The sequence below is a fragment of the Sphaerodactylus townsendi genome, linkage group LG11 (assembly GCF_021028975.2).
Source record: "Sphaerodactylus townsendi isolate TG3544 linkage group LG11, MPM_Stown_v2.3, whole genome shotgun sequence".
NCBI classification, from domain to species: domain Eukaryota; kingdom Metazoa; phylum Chordata; class Lepidosauria; order Squamata; family Sphaerodactylidae; genus Sphaerodactylus; species Sphaerodactylus townsendi.
The window spans coordinates 47,451,935-47,473,668 of NC_059435.1; the positions used below are offsets into that span (position 1 = coordinate 47,451,935).

At 39.7% G+C, this 21,734-nt stretch overlaps 1 protein-coding gene across 10 annotated transcripts in view; it reads right to left on the minus strand.

Annotated features, from left to right (window-relative positions):
• The window catches only part of PHF14 (PHD finger protein 14), a 155,731-nt gene that overhangs the window by 128,040 nt on the left and 5,957 nt on the right, over nt 1-21,734 (minus strand). For all 10 annotated transcript variants that reach the window (XR_007245796.1, XM_048511563.1, XM_048511569.1 and 7 more), the window contains exons 3-5: nt 16,742-17,424; nt 8,896-9,040; nt 3,033-3,192 (exon numbers count right to left, since the gene is read on the minus strand). Coding sequence is in view for 9 of the 10 variants with exons in the window: in XM_048511563.1 (XP_048367520.1) it covers nt 3,033-3,192; nt 8,896-9,040; nt 16,742-17,424 (988 nt within the window). In the remaining variant the exon portion in view is untranslated. The remainder of the gene's footprint in view (nt 1-3,032; nt 3,193-8,895; nt 9,041-16,741; nt 17,425-21,734) is intronic.

Sequence of the window (21,734 nt, forward strand, 5' to 3'; positions counted from 1 at the left end):
GATCAGAGAAATCATTTTACATACAAAGAGAAATTTAAGCTGCTCAATGTAACATTCAAATAATCTTAAATGACAAAGGAAAACAAAGTAATCTTGTAGGTGGGACTTACTTCGTGTTCTGAGCTCAGTTTAATGTGCATTGTAAAATTCCATGTCAATCTTATATAAAGTCTCTATTAGAAGCCAGAGTTGTCGAATGTTTCCACGTGGATGGATAATGGCATTTTATTTTTATGGAGATCGGAACTAAATTAACTTCTTAAAATGTACACCCTACATATACAACTTTTATTATATCCTCCGAGCTTACATAGCAAGTTATTTTTTTACACTGACCTTTTTTCCCCAGAACAAATAGTTGACAGTTACATAAGAAATTGGTGGTAGTATTCTTAAAACTGGAGTGCTGTTATTTGAAATGTAAAGACTCAAATGATAGCCTACTGGCTGTAAATTTAAATGCCAACATGATTTTCAGTAAGAAATGTTTAGAACAGTGCCAGATACAAAATGGTGAATCTAAGCTATGACTACAATCAATTCACGAAAGGTTTGGGATTCCTGGGACTCCTTTCAAGGTTACTTTGAATACAACGGGGAAAAAGGAACAATATTCAGTTACAATTGGGTGGAAGTCCTGCTGAGTTTCAGGGGTATTGTGCTAACAATGGCAATAATGGAACTAAGCCTGAAAGCACCAAAACACTATGGTTGGAACACTATGGTTTAATTCCTGACCCAGAAATTGGGCCCTGAGCCTTGAATAGCTGGATGGCAAGCAATGACTCTCCCAAACAGTTTCCAAAACATTTACCCATTTTAAAACAAGCGTATAGGCCAGGGGTCTGCAACCTGTGGCTCTCCAGATGTTAGTGGACTACAAATCCCATCACCCCCTGCCAGCATGGCCAATTGGCCATGCTGGCAGGGACTGATGGGATTTGCAGTCCATGAACATCTGGAGAGCCGCAGGTTGCAGACCCCTGGTATAGGGTCACAGGCTGCAAATGTTGACAAGTTTTAATATGGAATATGATCACCACCCACTGACATTTCCAAATATACAACCCTAAACTGTGTTGACCGTATTCCATTAAAAAACTCCACACAATGCACATTTTAATAATTCAGACTATGTGTTTGGGACAAGGAATTTAAGTGTCTTATTGTTACCCCCCCCCCCCGCCCAAAAAAAAATTAAAAAACAGTGGCGTAATACCTTCTGTTCCAAAGTAGTAAGCAAAATTTCCGGTTTCCAAAATGTTCTTTAGGTTAAGGAACTCAGTTAAAATGAAAGGGGAAGAGCGAAAACCTTTCATGGGTATGATGGAAACGCCCCACAGTTTGCGGGTTGTAACAAGATGGAGAATAAGAGATATCCTGTAGATTTTCAGTGACATCTTGAGAACAGGTCACTGACTTCAATGGGCTTCGAAGAAGAAAGTAGATATGTTCTTCCATCAGGTAACTAAGCAGACTACCATATGTGCCCAGGATTGCCAACAGGTCTGGAGAAAAATGTTCTGCCCTTTTAACGGACACATAATGTGTACAAGTGGGCAACTGATGCTTTTCATGGCATCCCATTAAGCCTCTATTTAAGGGACCTTTTTCCTCCAGGCACTTGGTAACCCTAGTTCTGTCAAACACAAATGCCCAGAGGCAGAGCTACCTGGGGGCGGGTGTGCACGCGATGCAATGGCCGCATGCCGGGAGGGGGGGGGGAATTGCCTCCTGCCCCCCTACGGTGCCTCCCCACTTACCTGAATGAAACAGTGCAGGCTGGAGAAGCAGCCTGTTCTCTTCAGGCTGAAAACAGCCAGGTGGGAACTACACTTCCCAGGAGACCTTGCGAGCCCAGGGTCTCATGGGAAGTGTAGCTCCCAGCAGGCCATTTTCAGGCTGAAGGGAACAGGCCGCTTTTCCAGACTGAACTAAGGCAAGGGGGGGAGGCAGGGCACCACGCAGAGGGGGGCAGGGGGGAAAACACAGAGTGTGCACCGGGCGCACTCTGGCCCAGCTACACCTCTGCAAATGCCTGGTCTTATTGTAATATTTCCCATTAGTCCTATTGCACTACTGTGACTTTTAGACTTTTTCTAATGCATTAAAGCACCTATATATCTAATAAAAAAGCTGCCACTGAATGAGATGACGAGAACTGTCTGACCGGGCACCCACAAACAGGATATGTGTCTATCTATTTTAGGGGTTATCCCAGGAATGCAAAAGAAATTACCCTGTAAATTAACTAAAAGGCAACACACACACACACCCCCATATGCTTTCATTTGATTAAGGCTAAATATCTCTCCAAATGACAGAATATGAACATCAGCTGAGAAAGATAAAAAGGGGATGGGAGAACAGACTGCTCTAGGCCCTGAAAAGAGAACCCTCGAGGAAGAAATTGGGGGCAGAGAAGGGGGTCTCAAACTACTGCCTTCTCTCCAGATTCTTTGCAGGCTCCCAACTTGTTTTAGTATTTATAACAGTTCAGAGCCACAAATTCACTGCTGTGGATTAATTTATGCAGCTATAGTTATCCAAAGAAAGTTCTGACTTAGAAGTGCTGGAGTTTCCTGTTTCCTGTTTTGTCAGCTGCTCCTGACAAAAGAGAAGAGAAAAGTAACTTCTGATTCTTCAGAATGGGCTTGGACTCAGTGGAAGAAGAAGAAGAGTTTGGATTTATATCCCGCCTTTCCTGTAGGAGACTCAAATGGGCTTACGATCGCCTTTTCCTTCCCCCCTCACAACAAACACCCAAGGTGGGTGGGGCTGAGAGAGCTCTGAAGAGCTGTGAGTAGCCCAAGGTCACCCAGCTGGCATGTGTTGGAGTGCACAGGCTAATCTGATTCAGCAGGTAAGCCTCCACAGTTCAAGCGCCACAGCAGGGAATCAAACCCGGTTCTCCAGATTAGAATGCACCTGCTCTTAAACACTACACCACGCTGGCTCTCTCTGGAGAGAATACAAGATTGGACAGACTGACTTTCAAAGACCTATCACACTAGTATTTCATTAAGACTAACCTGCCAGCATCTGTCTCCTTGAAGATTCCATCTTGGTTGGGACAGAGTTCACAGCTTGGAGATACGCCACATTTACAAGCATCACAGAACCATGGTTCAGTAGAGTTTTCTGAAGCAGAACTCATAATTGAATCACTTTCACCATCAACACCGTAACAACCTAGAATGCAGGAAATTCAAACTGATCAAAATAGAAAATTATGCCAAGAGATTTACTTTTGGAGCCAGAGGAGGTAGGGAAAGAGAGAGAACTGGGGGGTACCCAGGAGCACTGGGGGGTACTGTTTTCTTCCTTTCTGAAATCTATGTGAACAATACACTGAGGATGGTCAACCATGGTAAATAGCAGGCTGGGCTCACAAATGTGCAATGAACAGCATAAATGAGGTGTTGCGCGTTTATGTGAAAGAATGTTGTTCATGAACAGACACGAAGACGTTGAAATTTCCCCTCGTTTTAATGTATTTACAGAAGCACTATTTGTTCGTGCGTTCAAACATCAAATCACATGCTAAAATTTGATTAGACTGAATATTCTACTTGTTCATTCATGATGCTTCAAAACTGCCAGCTTCTATTAAATGTGTGAATTGTTTTTTTAAAAAAAGTATTCACCTACCTGTTTTAAAAAACAATCTTCGGCTATGTCTGTACACAGATCTTATGAATGTTTGAAATTAAACCCTTTTTAAAAAACTCATAGTTCCAGAGTTTCTAAAATTTACACCAGAACCAAGGAGTCTCTGTTATTTCTATGTCGCCCAAAATATGCTTTAACCATCTCCAATCCATTCCTATTATGGATGCTGGCTGAGATTACAGGCCTGAAATTACACCAATGCAGTTTGGAAAGCTAGCCTCCCTTTCGGGTCAGGCACCCCCGAGATCCGCTGGACACACCCGCCACCCAGTTTGGGAACCCCACTGGCACATCTGCCAGTTTGCCTACCATGCCAAGTCCATTGAACCATTTGCTCCCTGCCCCCCTTGGATTGGGCGGCCCTTCATTTTTCTTAATTTGGTTGTTTTTTACTTCAGTGGCCAGAAAATGCTGCAATATTTAAACCAATTACGATGTTCTCCTTACACATCCTATTTTGTTTTTAACTAACATACTAAACACCCCATGAAAACAAACATGCCTGCTTCAATGAATGGGGAAAAAGAAAGATGGATCTTACAAAGATGGCATCTGAAAGTGTCAACTTCCAAGGACAGTGTGCCAAGGGTGGCTATTGCTACAGCCCAGGGTTCCAAATCATGAAAACTTTACAGGCATGAACGCTCCAGTGTATATAATGTGGCTAACAGAATAAGCAAGCATCAAAATATTTCAGGAAAACTGTAGCATGTCTTTAATTAATAACAACAATCCAAAGTAAATTTCTAACAAGTGAATAACTATCATTTATGTCACATGCTATGATATGTACCAGACATTTCTCTTTAGACACACTACAATCAATGCTTCAGTATAACTGACATCTCAATTGGGGTGCTCTGCTATAATAAGCAAGTTATTATAGCAGAAAAGGTCTTAGCATAAAAGTAGTTATTTAAAGTGACAGGACTGACTCACAAGGATTTCTTTTTCCACAGAAGGGCATGTCTGACTATGAAGGAACACTAAAAACTAATTGTACTTTTTCAGATTTCATGAACAACATCATCACTTAGCACTGTCAGAGAACAGTTGGTAGCCAAACCTTAACAGAAAAGTATTCTAAATACCCTGAATAGCAAAGTGTTTACAGTCCCATCCACATGGCCAGGTGCCTGGCCACAGTGCCGCAGCCACCTTGCTGTTCCTTGAAGGGTTTTCCGATGGTGCGGGGATCCAAAACAGTAAAAGAAACCACCACCACTGGAAAGCCTCCATGGACAAAAAGATGGTGTAAGTCCAGGAGCCAGCCGCCAGAGTTTCTGGTGGCAAAGTGGAGGTAGAAGCCAACTACCACTGGCTCTGCCACCAACCACACCTACAGAATGCTCCTACGATATCAGTGCAGGTAACAGAAGTGCAGGGACACTGGTATGATGCAAGCTGCCACATCCAGCTGTTCTGGTGGACTGTGGCAGCCGCCTGCCAGTGGATCCACCCCTCCGCCAGGGCAAGTGTCCTGGGGATGGCAAATCCGCCAGCATCTCCTCCAATGCCACCCCCTTTGAATGGGGCCGTTACTCTTGCAACTGGGGTTACTATGCAAAAAGAGAGAGGTCCTACTACAACACAGATTCATTCTGTGGAGGTTTTGCCACACAGGGACAAACAGGAGATTTTTCATCCTCAGCACAAAACTGTGTCCTTTACTTCCTCCCCCAACCCAGGGTTTTCTGAGTGGAAACCATTCATTTAGGAAAGAAAATTAAGCAGCATACTCAGGGCTGCCCCCAGGTGAATGCGAAGTCTCCCTCTTAACGACCACAGAGTGTGGTGGCAGTTTTACAGCGCACACTTTAAAGTGGAGGAGGAAACTCAGTGGTAACCAGTGTAATTATTTCAGAACACAAGTTGTATATTCTTTGGCTTGTGACAGTTCAGTAGATTTCTAGACTATGGGACACCTTCCAAAGTAAGCCCCCAGTAGAGGTTACCTAGAAGTTACCAGGGAATAAATTATGGTGCTTAAGTCTACACTGGGCACAGCTGGCAGACTAAATTTGAAAAGTGGTCCTGGCTAACAGTTCTCATTTGAGAGATCCAGGAGAATTCTCAGACTGTAAAAGTCTTAACTTCAGGGAAAAAGCAACCTGCCCTGAGCAGCCCAACAAGATCACTGGGACCACACTCTATCCACAACTCAGCCTTCTCTAAACTAAATTGCCAATTGGGTGCTGTGTGGTTTCCGGGCTGTATGGCCGTGTTCTAGCAGCATTCTCTCCTGACGTTTCGCCTGCATCTGTGGCTGGCATCTTCAGAGGATCTGATGCTCTGAAGATGATCCTCTGAAGATGCCAGCCACAGATGCAGGCAAAACGTCAGGAGAGAATGCTGCTAGAACATGGCCATACATGCTGCTAGAACATGCTGCTAGAACATGGCCATTTGAACATGGCCATTTGAACATGGCCATTTGAACATGGCCATTTGAACATGGCCATTTGAATGCTGCTAGAACATGGCCATTTGAAAACCATCACGGATCCACTGTTGGACCCCTTGCAATTTGCATACCGAGCAAATAGATCGACAGATGATGCTGTTAATATGGCTTTGCACTATATCCTACAGCATCTTGAATGCTTCAAGAGACCTATGCAAGGGGTCCTCTTTGTTGACTTTAGTTCAGCATTCAAAGTACTATCAGACCCGGACATTCTTCTAACCAAACTAAATCCAGCTAGCTTGAAGTACCACAGAGCATATTTGTAGAAGTGGATCCCACAGAAGCTTCCCTAACGGATAGGAAACAGCGAGGTGGAAGCTAGGAAAAATTACATCAGACACCTGTAAAATGAGCACAGGGGCCCCCCCCAATTGTGTACTTTCCACCCACTTCCTCTTCTCTCTAGCCTTTATACCAATGACTGCATCTCAAATGAGTCCATCTGTTTCAAAATACTGAAATTTGCAGATGATACAGCAGTGATTGGTCTCATTCGAGACAACTTGATGAGAGCCGCTATACAGGCGGGAGGTTGAACAAGCCTAGCCTCGAATGGTGCCACTGGAACAAATCTAGAGACTGAACACACTTAAAAGCCCGTTAAGAAATGGTGAGTTAGATTTCAGGAGAAACCACTTATCCGTGCCTCCTCCTCTCCACCCAATACTAGACAACCCACCAAGTATCCAACAATTAGAGGAGACCTTTACATTTTCTAGGCTCCATCATTATCTCATGACCTAAAAAAATGGACACCTAATATCAAAGAAATGTCATTTAAAAGAAGCACAACAAAGAATGGCATTCTTTCTGCGCCAACTCAGGAGGCTCAAACTGCCCAAGAGAGCTGCTGATACACAGTTTCTACAGAGGAATCCCATTGCAGTCTGTCATCTGCACCTCTATAGCACTGTGTGGTTTGGTTCTACTGCAACCCAACAAGGATCGACACCTGAGACTTCAGAGAATAATCAGAGACTGCCAGAAGAAAAACAATTGCTGCTAACCTGCCTTCCATTTGTTGAGGACCCTGCTTATACTGCACGGGTCAAAAAAAAGGGCTGTAGAAAATATTTACTGACCCCTCGCATCCCTGGACATAAACTGTTTCAAGCTCTGCCACCCTCCTAAGCGTCGCTACAGAGCACTGCACGCAAAGACAACTAGACATTAAGAACAGTTTTTTCGAGATGCCATCACTCTGTTAAACAAAATAAATTCCCTCCGATAATGTCAAAGCTATTTATTATATATTTATTATATAATTACTGCACTTTTCACTTTTTCATCATTCCTATTACCCATCTCCTCCCAATTGTGACTGTATGGCTACTTAATAGCATACTGTGCTGACATTTCATTTTATTTTATGATTTTACATTTTATGTTTTTATTACTATTGATTGTTTCCTGATTGCTTACTAGACCTATATGACAATCATTAAGTGCTGTACCTTATGATTCTTGACAAATGTATTTTCTTTTATGTACACTGAGAGCATATGCACCGGAGACAAATTCCTTGTGTGTCCAATCACACTTGGCCAATAAAGATTCTATTCTATTCTATTCTACAGCCCGGAAACCACACAGCACCCAAGTGATTCTGGCCGTGAAAGCCTTCAATAATACATTAAATTGCCAATTATTTATCTTTATTTATCTGGGAACCCATGACACCAAACACAAAACTTTTCACAATACTTTTCAGTGCTTTTGCCTAATATACCTAATAATGATGGGTATCTGATCCTACCATGTAGAGCAAAGAGTACTAAAAGAAGGGGCCCTCACTGGGTAGAGTTGTTTGTTTCTCAAAACCTGGAGAAAACCCCGGGATTTCAGAAAAAAATTCAAAACTTGAAAAAAAAAAGGATTTAGGACCTAACTGCCCCGATCCTTCAACAATGGTAAACCTGACACCATAGGGGTGTGCGCGCGCGTGTGGGGGTGGGGGTGGGGGTGTATGGATGGACACATGTGCACTCATAGTAGAGTGCAGTGCTCTCAGTTGAATGCGATGGGGAGTAAAGCTGAAGGAAAGCAACCAACTTGCCACTTGGTTACCTTCTGCTGGGAGGAGGATAAATGGGCTCTCAGGAAGGTGTGCAGCATTTAAGCTCAAATCAACCCAATACTAAAGAACACCTTTAAATTGAATAAAGGTCTGTCACACACCTGGAGTTCAACAGACTTCAGGATAAGGACAGCAGAAACCAAGCAAACTAGATTAAGGCTGTCACCTGGGCCATGTGTGGGTAGAACAGACCATAAGTGAATAGTACAGTAGGACTTTCTTTATGCACATGAGATTATTTTCCAGAATTCCTCCACTTATACAGTGATACTGTTTAGTTTGCACATGGATAAATATGCAGCTTATATTCAGTTTAGCAGCAGAATTAAACACAGGAAAAATAGTCGAGTCACAGAAAGCCAGCAGGACGGTAACTCATTCAGAAGCCCCTTGGCTCGATATATTTGATTTCAAAAACCCAGCTGTTTCTCAAGGTTGACAGTTTTTATGCAGATTCGTGGACTGACTTCGGATAGGGCAATTGTTTATAACTTCATATACACTGTTTTTACATTTTAAAAAAGCCACAGTATGTGTACGCGTGGACACCCACAAATACTAATATTAGGTGACAACTTTTAAAAATCAATCATAAATGCATGAATAAGCCATGTATTAACAATTAGGTTTGATCCTATTTCACTAAGAAAATGTTGTATTTGTGGCATGATAAAATTACCTTCATGCACTGTTATCCCACAATTGTCACACTGGATTATTTCATCAGCATCTTCACTATTGTCCCCAAGACAAACACAGCAAATCATAATATGGTCCATTTTCTGGGAGGTCCAGTTTTGAGACTTCTCAAGAATCAGCGAGTCCTATTAAAGAAAATTAAAATGCACTTGTTAAATTAGAAAGGACATCATCTCATACACCTATTTTGCACCTGCAAACTCGTATTCACAACATGGACGTATTTACTAACTTTATTCCTCAATACTTTTACTTTGTATCTATTGCTATTCTTTTGGTAATGCTTGGCTCTACGTCTCATTATCTAAGCCTCCAGATATATCCATCTTGGCTCTGAACCAGGGCTTTGAGGCTGGGGTCCAGTGGCTAAGGCAAAACAAGCTGAAGTTGAATCCAGACAAAACAGAGGCCGCGCTAGACCGGAAGGCTGGTGCTTTGTAAAGATTGGATCCGCTTGTCCCCGATGGCATGAAGTTGGTATCTGCAGAGCAGGTTAAGAGCTGGACTGTGCAGTGCTCATGGACCCACCTTGCTGTTTGAAAAGCAGGATGATGTAGTGGTGAAGAGGAGGGCCTTCTATCAGATTCATTTGGTTTGCTAACAGTCTCCTCTCCTAGCCCACCTGATCAAACAAGCCCATGCTTTTGTAATCTCATAGCTTGACTCCTGTAACGTTCTCTAGGTTGGGCTATCCTGGAAGCTACCCAGTTCAGAATACAGCAGCCTGATTATTAGCAGAAAACATATCTTGCCTATTTTGAAACAGCTACATTGGCTGAAGGTTTGCTTCAGAATTCAAATCAAGGTAGGGCTGTAACCTTAAACCTCTGATGGTGTGGAGGTCACAAATCTCTCTCCAAATGTCCCTACATGTCACCTTGGTATTCTAATTTCTCCCATCTAGTTATTCACCTGTTTAAAATGGCCCACTTGGCATCTATTAGAAGCCATTTATTCGCAATAGCGGCCAGTCGAACTGGCTCCCAAAGGAGGCACAAAGGAAACCACTTTTAAAAGTTTTTAGGAGCTGTTGTGAACAATTTAATTTGCAGACCTTTTAAAGGATTGAGATACAGGGGCTTTTTTCGGGGTGGGTGGGAAATCTGGTTACGGGGTTTGTGGGATTTTCATCTTGGAATTACAAGCCCTGCGACATCTATAGTTAGTTCATTGAATTATGCACTGTACATTCTGTACTATTTGGAGTTCACTGTCTGTAACCTTGCAATCCAGTTGCATTGTTTTGTTTGTTGTTTGTATTATATTTCCCTTGTTTGTACAGTTTTCAATTGTGAAACATGCCTCCAATCTGAGGGAGACAGGACTATTACAAATAATGTAAATAAATACATCTTAGTAAAAGGTGTATTTTTATTACAAAACTTTGTGTCTTTACAGATATCAGTTTTCTAAACAAAGCCATTTTTCAGCTTGCTGCAGCAGTGTATTTTAATTACTTTCTTTCATTTGCACCAAAATTCTCTTGGATTCTTACCATTCTAATGCTAGTAACTCTGTACAAATGTTTGAACTTAGAAGGCTCACTTTAAAAAATTAAGAGATTTATTATTCTCACCTTCAGTTCCAGGAGTCAACTGGTTCCACGGATTCTAATCTGGCTCAGATTTGAGCCAGAGAAGTACTCTCACTGCCTGCCTTCTTACTTTCCTGTCTGGGGGGTGACCATAAGATCTCCCTTCCTTACCCTTTGAAGAGGTGCTAGGCCTTCTGTAAGTCTCCCTGAGTACTTGAGTCAGTACAGATGTTAAAGCATCCTGCAAGCTCCATGTCACCGGCTTCCAGGAGGTGGCACCAAGGCAGGGGAACTCTCAGAGAGGTCTCCAGTTAGGCCTCCCTGTTATTACCACAAGACAAGTTAAGGAGGATTACACAAAGTCAGTAAGGCTGAGTTCAACATCTTTAGGAAAGCACTTAGATCCCATTACCCTATAACTGTGGTGGCGAACCTATTAACATCTGGAGTGCCATAGGTTCGCCACCACTGCCCTATAAACTATATCACTGGGAGCATGGAAGGTTATACATTTTGACACTGAATTCAGAAGAAACTATATTCTGATTATTTTGGATAACAGCTGAGGTCAAATTCCAAACTGAACTGGAATTGGGAAGAAGTTCTTCATCACTATGCATATACCTAACTGCTATCTCCTGTCTACCTCCAAACTGACCTACAACACATAATATCACTTCTCTCCAACATCTGAAACAGCAGTAACACAACTTCAGTTCAATGAATCGTAGTTGCCTTCTCTATATATTTTATTTGTCTCTTTGCCATTATTTCACCATTCATATAGTTCACTGGTTGCCCCTAAACATGTCACTATCTCTTCTGCAATGTTCGTAAAGGACTCCAGTGTTTAAAAGTTAGTAATGTTAAAAGGACTCCAATGCAATCAGACAATCTTACAAAGCATAGCTATTGAACTAAACAAAGCTACAACATCCTGTTGAAAACTTAAGGGTTCAACCAACATTATTTATTATAACAGCTCTGGTCCAAATACTACATCCAAGATGAGTCAAACTGCTTTAGTCCCTAAATAAAGTTTCAAATATAGTCTGAAACACTGATAGTCAGTTGTGCAAAGAAGAAAGTCACATCAATGTAAAGTAGTTATTTTGATCCTGGCCCAATGAATGAATTTCTGCAACTAAGCAGCTATTTGTTTTTTCCAAATTTATGCTACAACAGCATATACTTTATCATCTGATGCCACAAAACTGCCACAATGAATGTGTTGGTCTTTACGGTTCCACAGGATTCCTTTCATTACAACAAAACTACTCAGTCATACCTGTGGAATAGGAAAACAAAATTGCAAATGGTTTGGAAAAAGTTATAAATCTTTTGGATATAATAACATATAATAATTCAAGTTCAATTATCTGTAAGTTAGAGTTTTTGGAACCAACTCAGCAGATCTCTCACAGATTGTGCCACCTTTGTACAATAAATGTTGTATCATGTAAGAGAAGAGAATGTTTTTGCTAACGATTTACATTAACTATTCCCTTGCACAGTATCACAAAAGATACCTTGTGATTAATATCATGTCATAATTATTCTTCACATTGCATACTGATATGTCTTAATATAAAAAAGGAAGATAAGGCAAAACTTGTATAAACTAAAAAGTAGGCCAACCAGCTGCACCCATTTATATTACCCGAATAAAGTAAATTACCACAACTATGCTGTCCATGATTAACCTTATCAAGTAATAATCAGAATTCTAGAACACAATGGTTTTTTATCCTATGCAAATTTGAGTTTATTGACTTTATTACCAGGTAAATGGTTAGCTTACGAAAGGATCATCTAAGTCTGCCTTTATATTGATGCTGATATAATAACCCACAGCTTTCTTAAAAGAAATCCGTATTTAGTGAATCTTCAGCCTTCCGCTCTGAAGTCAGATTTGGCAAGAGTTATTTGTAATAGAGGGATTAACAGTTATCAAAATTAGATTTATTGTAATGTTATCAAAAGGTGGCATAAAGACTAAAAAGATCAATAGCAAATCATTCAAATGCTTATTACTGAAAGTTTGAAACTTATGAAAACACTAAAACTGAAACAGCAGCAAATCAGGACAAGACAGAACAGATGACTGTGAAGTTTTACCACTGAGCAAGCAGTTTACTACATAAGCATCTTCAAACAAAAAAAGGTACTAAATTTATTTTGAGTCAGCATAAGCCGCTTGCGTGAACCCAAATAGCTCTTTGGATCTTAATCCTATGAATCTACAAATCCCAGTCCCACCCTCCACCCCAACCACAAATATCAACAGCAATAAAGTTCTCCCTGTGGACATCTCAGCTGCTTCCTTCCTGAGTTTTGGCTTGCCTGTGGAAGTGAGCCACTTAAGGGAGGAGACTCTACAGTTACTTAAAAGTAACAATTTAAAAAGCCTGTTGCTTGTATCTCAGCTTGTCAGAAAATGGAGGTTTGCAGAAATCCATGAGTGTGCAGGGGGAGAGGGACAAAATGGCTTTAGTAGCCACTCTGGCCTTCAGTGGCTCTATTTGCCACTCAGTGGCTCTATTTGCCACTCTGGCCTTCAGTGGCCTACCTTAAATAGGGTTGTCGGCTCCAGACTGAGAAATACCTGGAGATTTTGGAGGTGGAGTCTGAAGAGGATGGAGTTGGAGAGGGACTTCAGTGAGGTATAATGTCACAGAGTCCACCTTCCAAAGCAGCCATGTGCTCCACATGAACTGATCTGTCACCTGGAGAACAACTGTAATAGTGGGAATTCTCAATATTCTTAAGCTTCTATTCTTCACAACAATTAAATTAAAATAGATAACAAGTAGGCAAGGTGGGCAGGGAATCACTCAGTGACTACTTTTATCTAATTATTTTACCTAACTTCATGGTTTCATTTGTGAGTTACCAGAAAAGTTTGTTTGTGTTAGGTAACAGAGTGAAGAATTTGTCATCAAAATAGGACATCTTCAACTCAGTGCTACTGAAGCAATCATAATTCTAAAGGAATGCATAGCTGATCATTAATGTACCTTGTTGTTGCATGGATAAAACCACTCTAAGGCTCATTCTGCACACACAAAATAATGCACTTTCAAGCTGCTTTCACAACTGTTTTTGCCATTCCGCACAGCTTCAAAGAGCCCTGAAAGCAGCTTGAAAGTGCATTATTCTGCGTGTGCGGAATGAGCCTAAGTAAATAATGGTTCCCTGGAAAACAAGTTAGGATTTAGCCTACCCATCTCCAGTATGCTGATTTCTGGAGCTTATAGAAAGCCACAGAATGTGCAGTACATCACTTCTGACACTTTCCTAGGCTCCAAGAAAAAAACAAAAAATAGGAAACCAAATTCACCTTGACCCTAGTATAAGAAAGAGACAGTCAGGCTGCGAGTCTAGGCTTATGAAAAGCTAGGGTAGCAAGACTGGTTTCTTATTATTTCTGCACTGGGTATACGTTAATTACTTTATCATTTTAAGTAGATTTTTAAAGTTGAGGAATATAATGAGGATGTGTCAAGTAAAATATGCAGAGTAACTGAAATGAGCCTACAGGATATACAAGATCTTAATCTACATTAAAACATTAAGGAATTCATCAGTTGCAACACTATGCCAAGTTACACCATATCTGACTATTTTTTAGCTTGTGTAACGGTCTAATGCTTTGTGTTCTTCACTAACTGCTTTCTTCACTAAATAAAAGAGGCATTTCAAACCCTTAGGTTTCACAACAGCAGCAAAATATAATGGAAGCCTTCAGTATAAGACATATTGAAAATACTGCCAACAGCATTCAGTAATTGTCTATGAAGATACAAACAAGAGAGAGTACTCAGCCCAAAGGTGTTAATTATGCCCAAATTCCACTGAAATCACTGGGACAAGTTAACTAAAAAGAAACGTATTTATCAGAAAAAGTCGAATATTCTTAAGCTTCTATTCTTCACAACAATTAAATTAAAATAGATAACAAGTAGGCAAGGTGGGCAGGGAATCACTCAGTGACTACTTTTATCTAATTATTTTACCTAACTTCATGGTTTCATTTGTGAGTTACCAGAAAAGTTTGTTTGTGTTAGGTAACAGAGTGAAGAATTTGTCATCAAAATAGGACATCTTCAACTCAGTGCTACTGAAGAAAACTGTTTTACATTCCATTTTAGGACCTTACCCCATCAGTAGCTTTATATAAAGTAGTGGTATATTTTGGTCTCTGATGACCAAGGAAAAATATCATTTTATATTTTGAACACACATATAGGAAAGTGGGCATTAAAGTGGTCACATACACATCTTTATCATAGGAATGGTCAGATGTTAGTACAAGATACATCCAGCAAGCTCCAAGGATTGTTAAAAATTAAACATACTGAAGTGACTGAACTAAATTCTCCAAGTTTTAGTAATTAAAGAGCTCTGGGAATTGCAGTATGGAAGAAAAATATGGAGCAACTGAAGTGATCCATTCTGGAAGAAAGGACGATGGTATGTGACAGATGATGAAGACTGAGGATTGGGAGAACTGGGTAAGCTAGCAGTACCTCTCACAGGTCTCCAGAAAATACTGATTTTTCAGGATGGAGTACTGATGGCCATTAGTAGAATGAAAACTGTTTTGTCCTGTATTGACTGCAATGCAATTAATCTCTCTGGATTTCATTTTCCTCATTCATTACAGCAGAAATATAATTCACAGTATAAAGAACCTACACAGATGTTCAGCATCCTCATGCCAAGTCACAGCATCCTCTAAAGCTTTCACTGTAGCAACTCACACTAGCATACAGGCTCCTATTTGGATTTCAAGCTGGTTTGTGAGCTCAGCAAGATGTGTCACCACAAATACTGTAAAGACAGCTTCAACTGTCTGCACTGTTTCTATGGACTTGCAGTCATGATATTCACTCCTCAACTTAGAGGCAAAGTTGGGGAACCAAATGTGAGCAGGATTTATGCCTGAAGGCAAAAGACATTAGAAAAATTATACTGCCATAGAAGTACTGAGCTTCTCTCATGTAACGAATGGTCAGATATTAAAACAGACTTGAAATGCCCTGTGCGATCCTGCATCAATGCAAGCATCTCACTGCTGCCCTCAATACGCATCTGAAGGCAAATTCTGCCGACTCCACAAAGAACACTCTGCATCTCAGCATTCTTCCTGTTCCTGTCACGTTTCTGATCATCATATCTCAGACACTCCATAGTGGCACCATGATGCTGAATGTTTGTGCTGGTGTGTCAACAGAAAACACTTATCTCTGCACACCTAGCCTTTAATATGTTTTGAAAGCTCCAAGCTCCAAATAGCAAGCCCACAAATCTCAATTCTACAAATGTATTTATTAACGCAGCAAGTTAAGGATTGGCTCGGGGGATTATCATAGCAAACAATACCCAATTAAGATTTAAACAATGTCAGAGAATTTTAAACAGTGATACATGTCAGATAAGATTAGAAAAACTCAAAATTAGCAAAATCCAAAAAGTTTAGGTTATGGGTCTATTCTCCCTTTAAGCAAATATATAATTTTGCTAGGTCCTCATTCAACTATAGTAACAAAGTTAAGAAATATCCCAGCTTCTACCAATGCAGCTTTAAATTCTAAATAAAAAACTAGTATACATAACTCAGAAGCTCCATGACACAAACATTCCACACACAAAACTAGCCATTTAATACAAAAAAATATGTTGCTGGAGCATACAACCTTTAGTACTCAGTGTGAGAACTGTACAACTAAAGAGATTCCACACTTCCATCTTTTTTAAAATTTTGCTGTTGCTCTACAACCTTAAACAGCACAAAATGACCATATACAACAAATCTGCATGTTCTGACTAAACCTTATAGCATTTAACAGCTTTTATAACAATAAAAATGCATTGTTCCCAACACCAGTTAGATGGTTAGCCTACACAGCCAGGCTACCTTACCTTTCACTGATTTTTGATTTGTTTTGCATTTACTGCAACTCAATCTAACTTTGTAGCTGCTTCAAATTCAAGACAGTATGTGAAAGGAAAGCTAACTGCACGGAAAGGCTTGCAGTGAAGTCTAAAATCCCAATCCAAGATACACTGAAGGCAATAGGAGAATGCCACTGTCTTCAGTGGGTGCTGGATTCAGACAAAAGGCTGATGCAAATGTATCTTAATGAGAATTTAGCATAACTCTGCAGCTTATTAATGCAATCACTGTCCAGTCACTGTGCCTAGCTTTAGGGCATAATTTTAAAACAATCACACTGCAGAGTATTTTCCATTTTTCATCAGAGGTATTATAGAAAGGTGGCTGTTCTACCTCATTGCTCTTGCTTTGTGAAAGGGCCAGGCTATCATTTGTCAGCTCCTCATCATCAGCACTATTCCTGCTAAGAGCTTTCGCTTTTTTCTTCTTGGATCCACCATCACTAGAGGCACTGCTGTTCTCCTCTTCTTCCTCCTCCTCCTCATTGCCTTCCTCTTCATTGTCATCCTCGTCGCTTCCACTCCCATCATCTTCATCATCCTCATTATCACCATCACTTCCCTCTTTCCGCAGCGTGTTTTTCCCTTTCTTCTTTCCAGCAGTCGGCCGCCAGTCATTGTCGTCCTCACTGTCATAATCGTCTATGTCATTTAGCTCTTCCATGGATACAAAATCTAAAAGAGGGCGGTTTCTTCGCAAGTTCCACTTTTTGGGTTCATTTGTCTGCTCGTCAAGGCCGGCATCTGATTCAGCAGGTCTTTCCCTCTCTTTCTCTTTTTTCTTTCTCGGTTTGTCTTCTTCTTCTCCGCACTCATCATCCTCGTCTTTTTCAGTTTTAATCACCTCCTTCTCTGTTATTGGCAGCTCTTCTCCACCTGAGCTTTTAGGTTGTTCTTCTTCTAGTTTTGCTCCTTCTGCCAGGTCTTCCTCCAAGACATTTTCCTCTGATTCACTACAGGATCCTTCTCCGCTATCCTTTGATCCATCTTCACTGCCATGTCCACTGCCTTCAGAATCTGTTGAGCATATGAAAATTTAAAAAAGGTGTTCCAAAACAAACCAAACCAAAAAAAAAGTATTTTAAAAGGCCTGAGGCTACCAACTTAAACTAGATACTTTCCCCTTAATGACAACTTATTTATCATGGGCCCTATTTTTTCACTTGACACTGCTCTTTTAATGTTGTACGCCTATTGATGAAGAATGTTTGATTTAGCAGAATGTGAAATTTTGTCTCCATCACACTTCATAATAAGAATAAGAAATTGTATTCTAGACAAGCAGCCTGGTCTTCACTGAAGCATGCTACATTAAACTGAGTAACTGACTGAAACAGGTCAATAAGCATGTTAACTTATAATATTTTGGCCACAGAGTATCTCAAAACAAGCTATGTCTTAAGATAACAGACAGCAACATAACAGACAGCGTCAAATTTTGATCATATGGATTAAAAAAACTCAAAATATTTTAAAGCCTGCATAGGCTCAAGCAATAAGCATTCAGCAAATATGCCCTGAGAGACAAAATCGTATTTTAGATCAGCCATTTTGATACTGAATATATCGTAAAGAAACTTAATGATATCCTTGACAAGTAACTTAATTAAGGACAACATTACATCATATAACTGATAATCTTTGATCGTACTAAATCTGAGTTTTTACAATCATACTAAAATTAAGGTTTAAATAAAGTACAAGTATTTTAAAAATATAAAACAGTATCAGTATACATTTTTACTGACAAAATTAATAATAAAATGCTGGGCTTATAATTGGATCTATATACTTCTTTCAGTGAGCCCCATTTTATCCAATAAATAAGCATACGTCACTATTATATTCCCCTGAAACTCTCCAACTATCTCATGGCCTACATTGTTTTAATACAATTCTGAATTCACTGCCCAGTTTCAATCCACAGAGCGTCCTGTTCACAAATTATGGCATCTCCACAACACACCATACAATCACAATCAAAATCCTGACCTAGTTTTCTCTTGGAAACACAATTTTTCCCAGTAATATATTTTATGTTGCCCTGTTTTTAAAAAAGCAGAACTATGACATGAAACTGTTTAAGTATAAAACTGTAAGCTGTATTTTAATTTTTTTTGGTAGTGTAATTTAGGGAAATTTTTGGATCAAAAGGTGGGGTAAAAATAAATTGTGAAATTCTTATGGTAAATTTATTTGACATTTATACCACCAGCAGTATATATTCAAACAATGTAAATGATTGATTGGTTTCAGCTTCTATTTTAAGATATTTTCTTTGATTTACAACTCTTACATTTTTAAATTCAATCTGGATATCTAAAACTTCATTCCTTTGATATACCCTAATTGTTCTCAGGGTCAAAATTCCTGTCACCTCCCTAGTTACAACCACAACCTCAGAGAAATTCCCATGAGTCTAGTGAGTTGAGATGTGTGGCTGCAATCATGAAAACCACTTCCAAAAGATTACAGATGCATCCATAGTCACATGCAGGCACACTATGTTCTCTCCATGAGTTAATTCTCAAGGACTCCTGAAATGTGTAGCATGAGGAAAACTGTAAATATCTTACTTAAGCAACAAGGTGGGGGGAGCAACCGTATATGCAGGCCCAACAGAGCAAAGACCATAAGGTGGAAGACAGCCTAGAAAATATTCACTTGATACACAATATAGCACTATATTTTTTACAACTAGTCTATGACAGAAATGACAGGACGTAGCCACTAGTTTTCTGATACCTGTATCGTGCACAACCACATCTAGTTAATAAATACCTTCTGGATTATCTGGTTGCTATCTTTATACGCTATGACCCGATGCTCCTTCCTTTCTCCTGTATCCTCTGGTACACCCCATCTGCCTGTTCTAAAGTCCAGAGGAAAATCAAAAACTCATTATCCCAGCAATGTGTGTGCCCATGTCCTGATGCTACCCTAAGCACTGGAGCAGGTACAAATGAGAAATTCCTGTGCTACATTTTTCTCATCAAAAATCTAGTGAGTCAGTATGATGTAATGGTTAAGAGTGGTAGTCTCTGATCTGGAGAACCAGGTTTGATTCCTCACTCCTTCACATGAGAGGTGGATTCTAATCTGGTGAACCAAGTTTTTGTTTCCTACTACTACAAAAGAAGCCTGTTGAGTGACCTTACCCTAGTCACAGTTCTCTCCTAACTCTCTCAGCCCCACCTGCCTCACAGGGTGTCTGTTGTGGGGAAAGGAAGGGAAGGAGTTTGTATTATTATTTCATTAGCAGGCATAAAATCATTAGATATCACAGGCATTTTAAGTGCTCAAATATTGCACTTGTTCATTTTATAAACATGAAATGCATCATCCAGTCATTCTTCACATCCTAATCCACATCTCTTTTAGACATGATTTCACAAATATAAATTTTCTACAAGAACACTCCAATTTTTCCAGTAGCTGTATTCCTGTATTCCTGGAAACAGACACCTGTGTCTATGTATCTAACACAGCCCTTTGGGGTTTGGGCGGTCTATCAAGACTAATAAATAATAATAAATAATAATAATAAATAACTGTTAGAAGAGACAGAGAAAGCAAAAGAAAAGAGAAGGCAAAGAAGGCCAAAAAAGTTCTACTAGCTCCCAATTTCTAAGAAAGAGTTTGTTTATGCCATCCTACAATTTAAAAAAAAAAACTAGTTCTATTTTAAACTCTAATCTGTTTGAATGTTCAAGGGCAAATCAGAGTACCGGTAGCCATGAGAAAATCTTGATAGACTTGTCTATCACATATATCACATGAAGTGATAGTGTGAACAAGCAAAACATTATCCAATATTTAAAAGGGCTGGGTGTGCAAAGTTTCTTAAAGTCATATGTATGTAGGTGACTTGAGGAGTTTTTAAAAAAAGAGATGAGACTACAACTGTCTGAGAATTTAATTCTAGGAGAGAGGCAACCTCAAGTAACCCTGACTATGAAAACAAATCACAAATACTGACATTTATTGTGACCAGTCTCATTTACAGATTTCAAAAACATGGAAGCATGTTGTCAAGCTGGATGCAAAAATTATGTGCAAATCAAGAGTCATAAAATTAGGAGCTTCGCTATATTGCAGTCAACATTTTGGAAAATGAAACTGATGACTAAACTTCAACATACTGTTGAAACAAATTTTGCAAATCTGAAAATCCATTACAATGAATCAAACCAGTCATTTTCAGACTATGACAACAAAAAGCAATACTACTATTTTAAGAAATTTTTAAAAATTCTTTGTGTGAAAAATTATACAAGGACATGTGAGACGAGGAGCTTGTATCAGGTACTTTTACTGAAACATACTCAGTTGTCTTTTTTTAAAAAGGCATTCTGATTAAAGTGCACTGGAAACTTGAACTATTTCAATATATCTTGTATGATTTATTTAAAAAGACTACAAGATAGACAGCAGCACCTGTGAGCTTTATGGCAGTATGGATTTGGGTCTCCTACAGTACTCAACACATAACCCTTAAGCAAAAGTGAAGATCAAGAATTTAGAAATGCACCTACTTTTCAAATGGGACTGTAATGAATTCAAAAGCAAAAACCAATGCAGAAATGCCATGAAGTGTCAAGGGGGAGGCTGCACTTTTGACGTTGACTTCTGCCATCACCTATCTACACATCAAGTGAGTGAGAAGTGACTGTAAGGCTCTCTGTGAGGCAGATTCCTTCAAATTAACAGCTCAAGCAGAAGAAAACCACATTAATATATTTTAGCAGTCACTGCATACCAGCTGTTACCTGTAATCATCTCAGGGTAACTGGACTGTGACCTCTTTGTAGGCAAAGCTACAACAGCCCCCAGAGTATTTGCCAGTAATACACCATCAGGTAACAAAAATATTACTTTTTTAAAAATTGAAGAAGAAATCCCACTCCCTAGCCAATGAGGGCAGTGGTTCATTTTTTTTAATTTATCCATGCTCTTATGCCTCCACAGTCAAAACAGTGACAATTGGCAGCATATTCTTTCATGAAGCATGTGTAAATGGTATCTTACTTTTTTATTTCATTATGATATAATTTGGATTCAAGGCAATGAGAAAGAGCTTATCACCCTCTAGTCCTCCTGTAGTTTATGACACTGGAAAAATAATTTCATCAAGCACAGGTAGGGGATTGAATATCTGACTAGAATCTTGGGAGATCCAGGCTTGAATCCTCACTTTGCCATGGAAGTCTGCTGGATGACCTTCCATGACTTACTCTTAGACAAATCAAATTCATGGGACTGTTTTTGTGAGGATAAAAAGGAAGAGGACAGAATGGTTTTGTATGTCACTTTGGGTCTTCATAGTG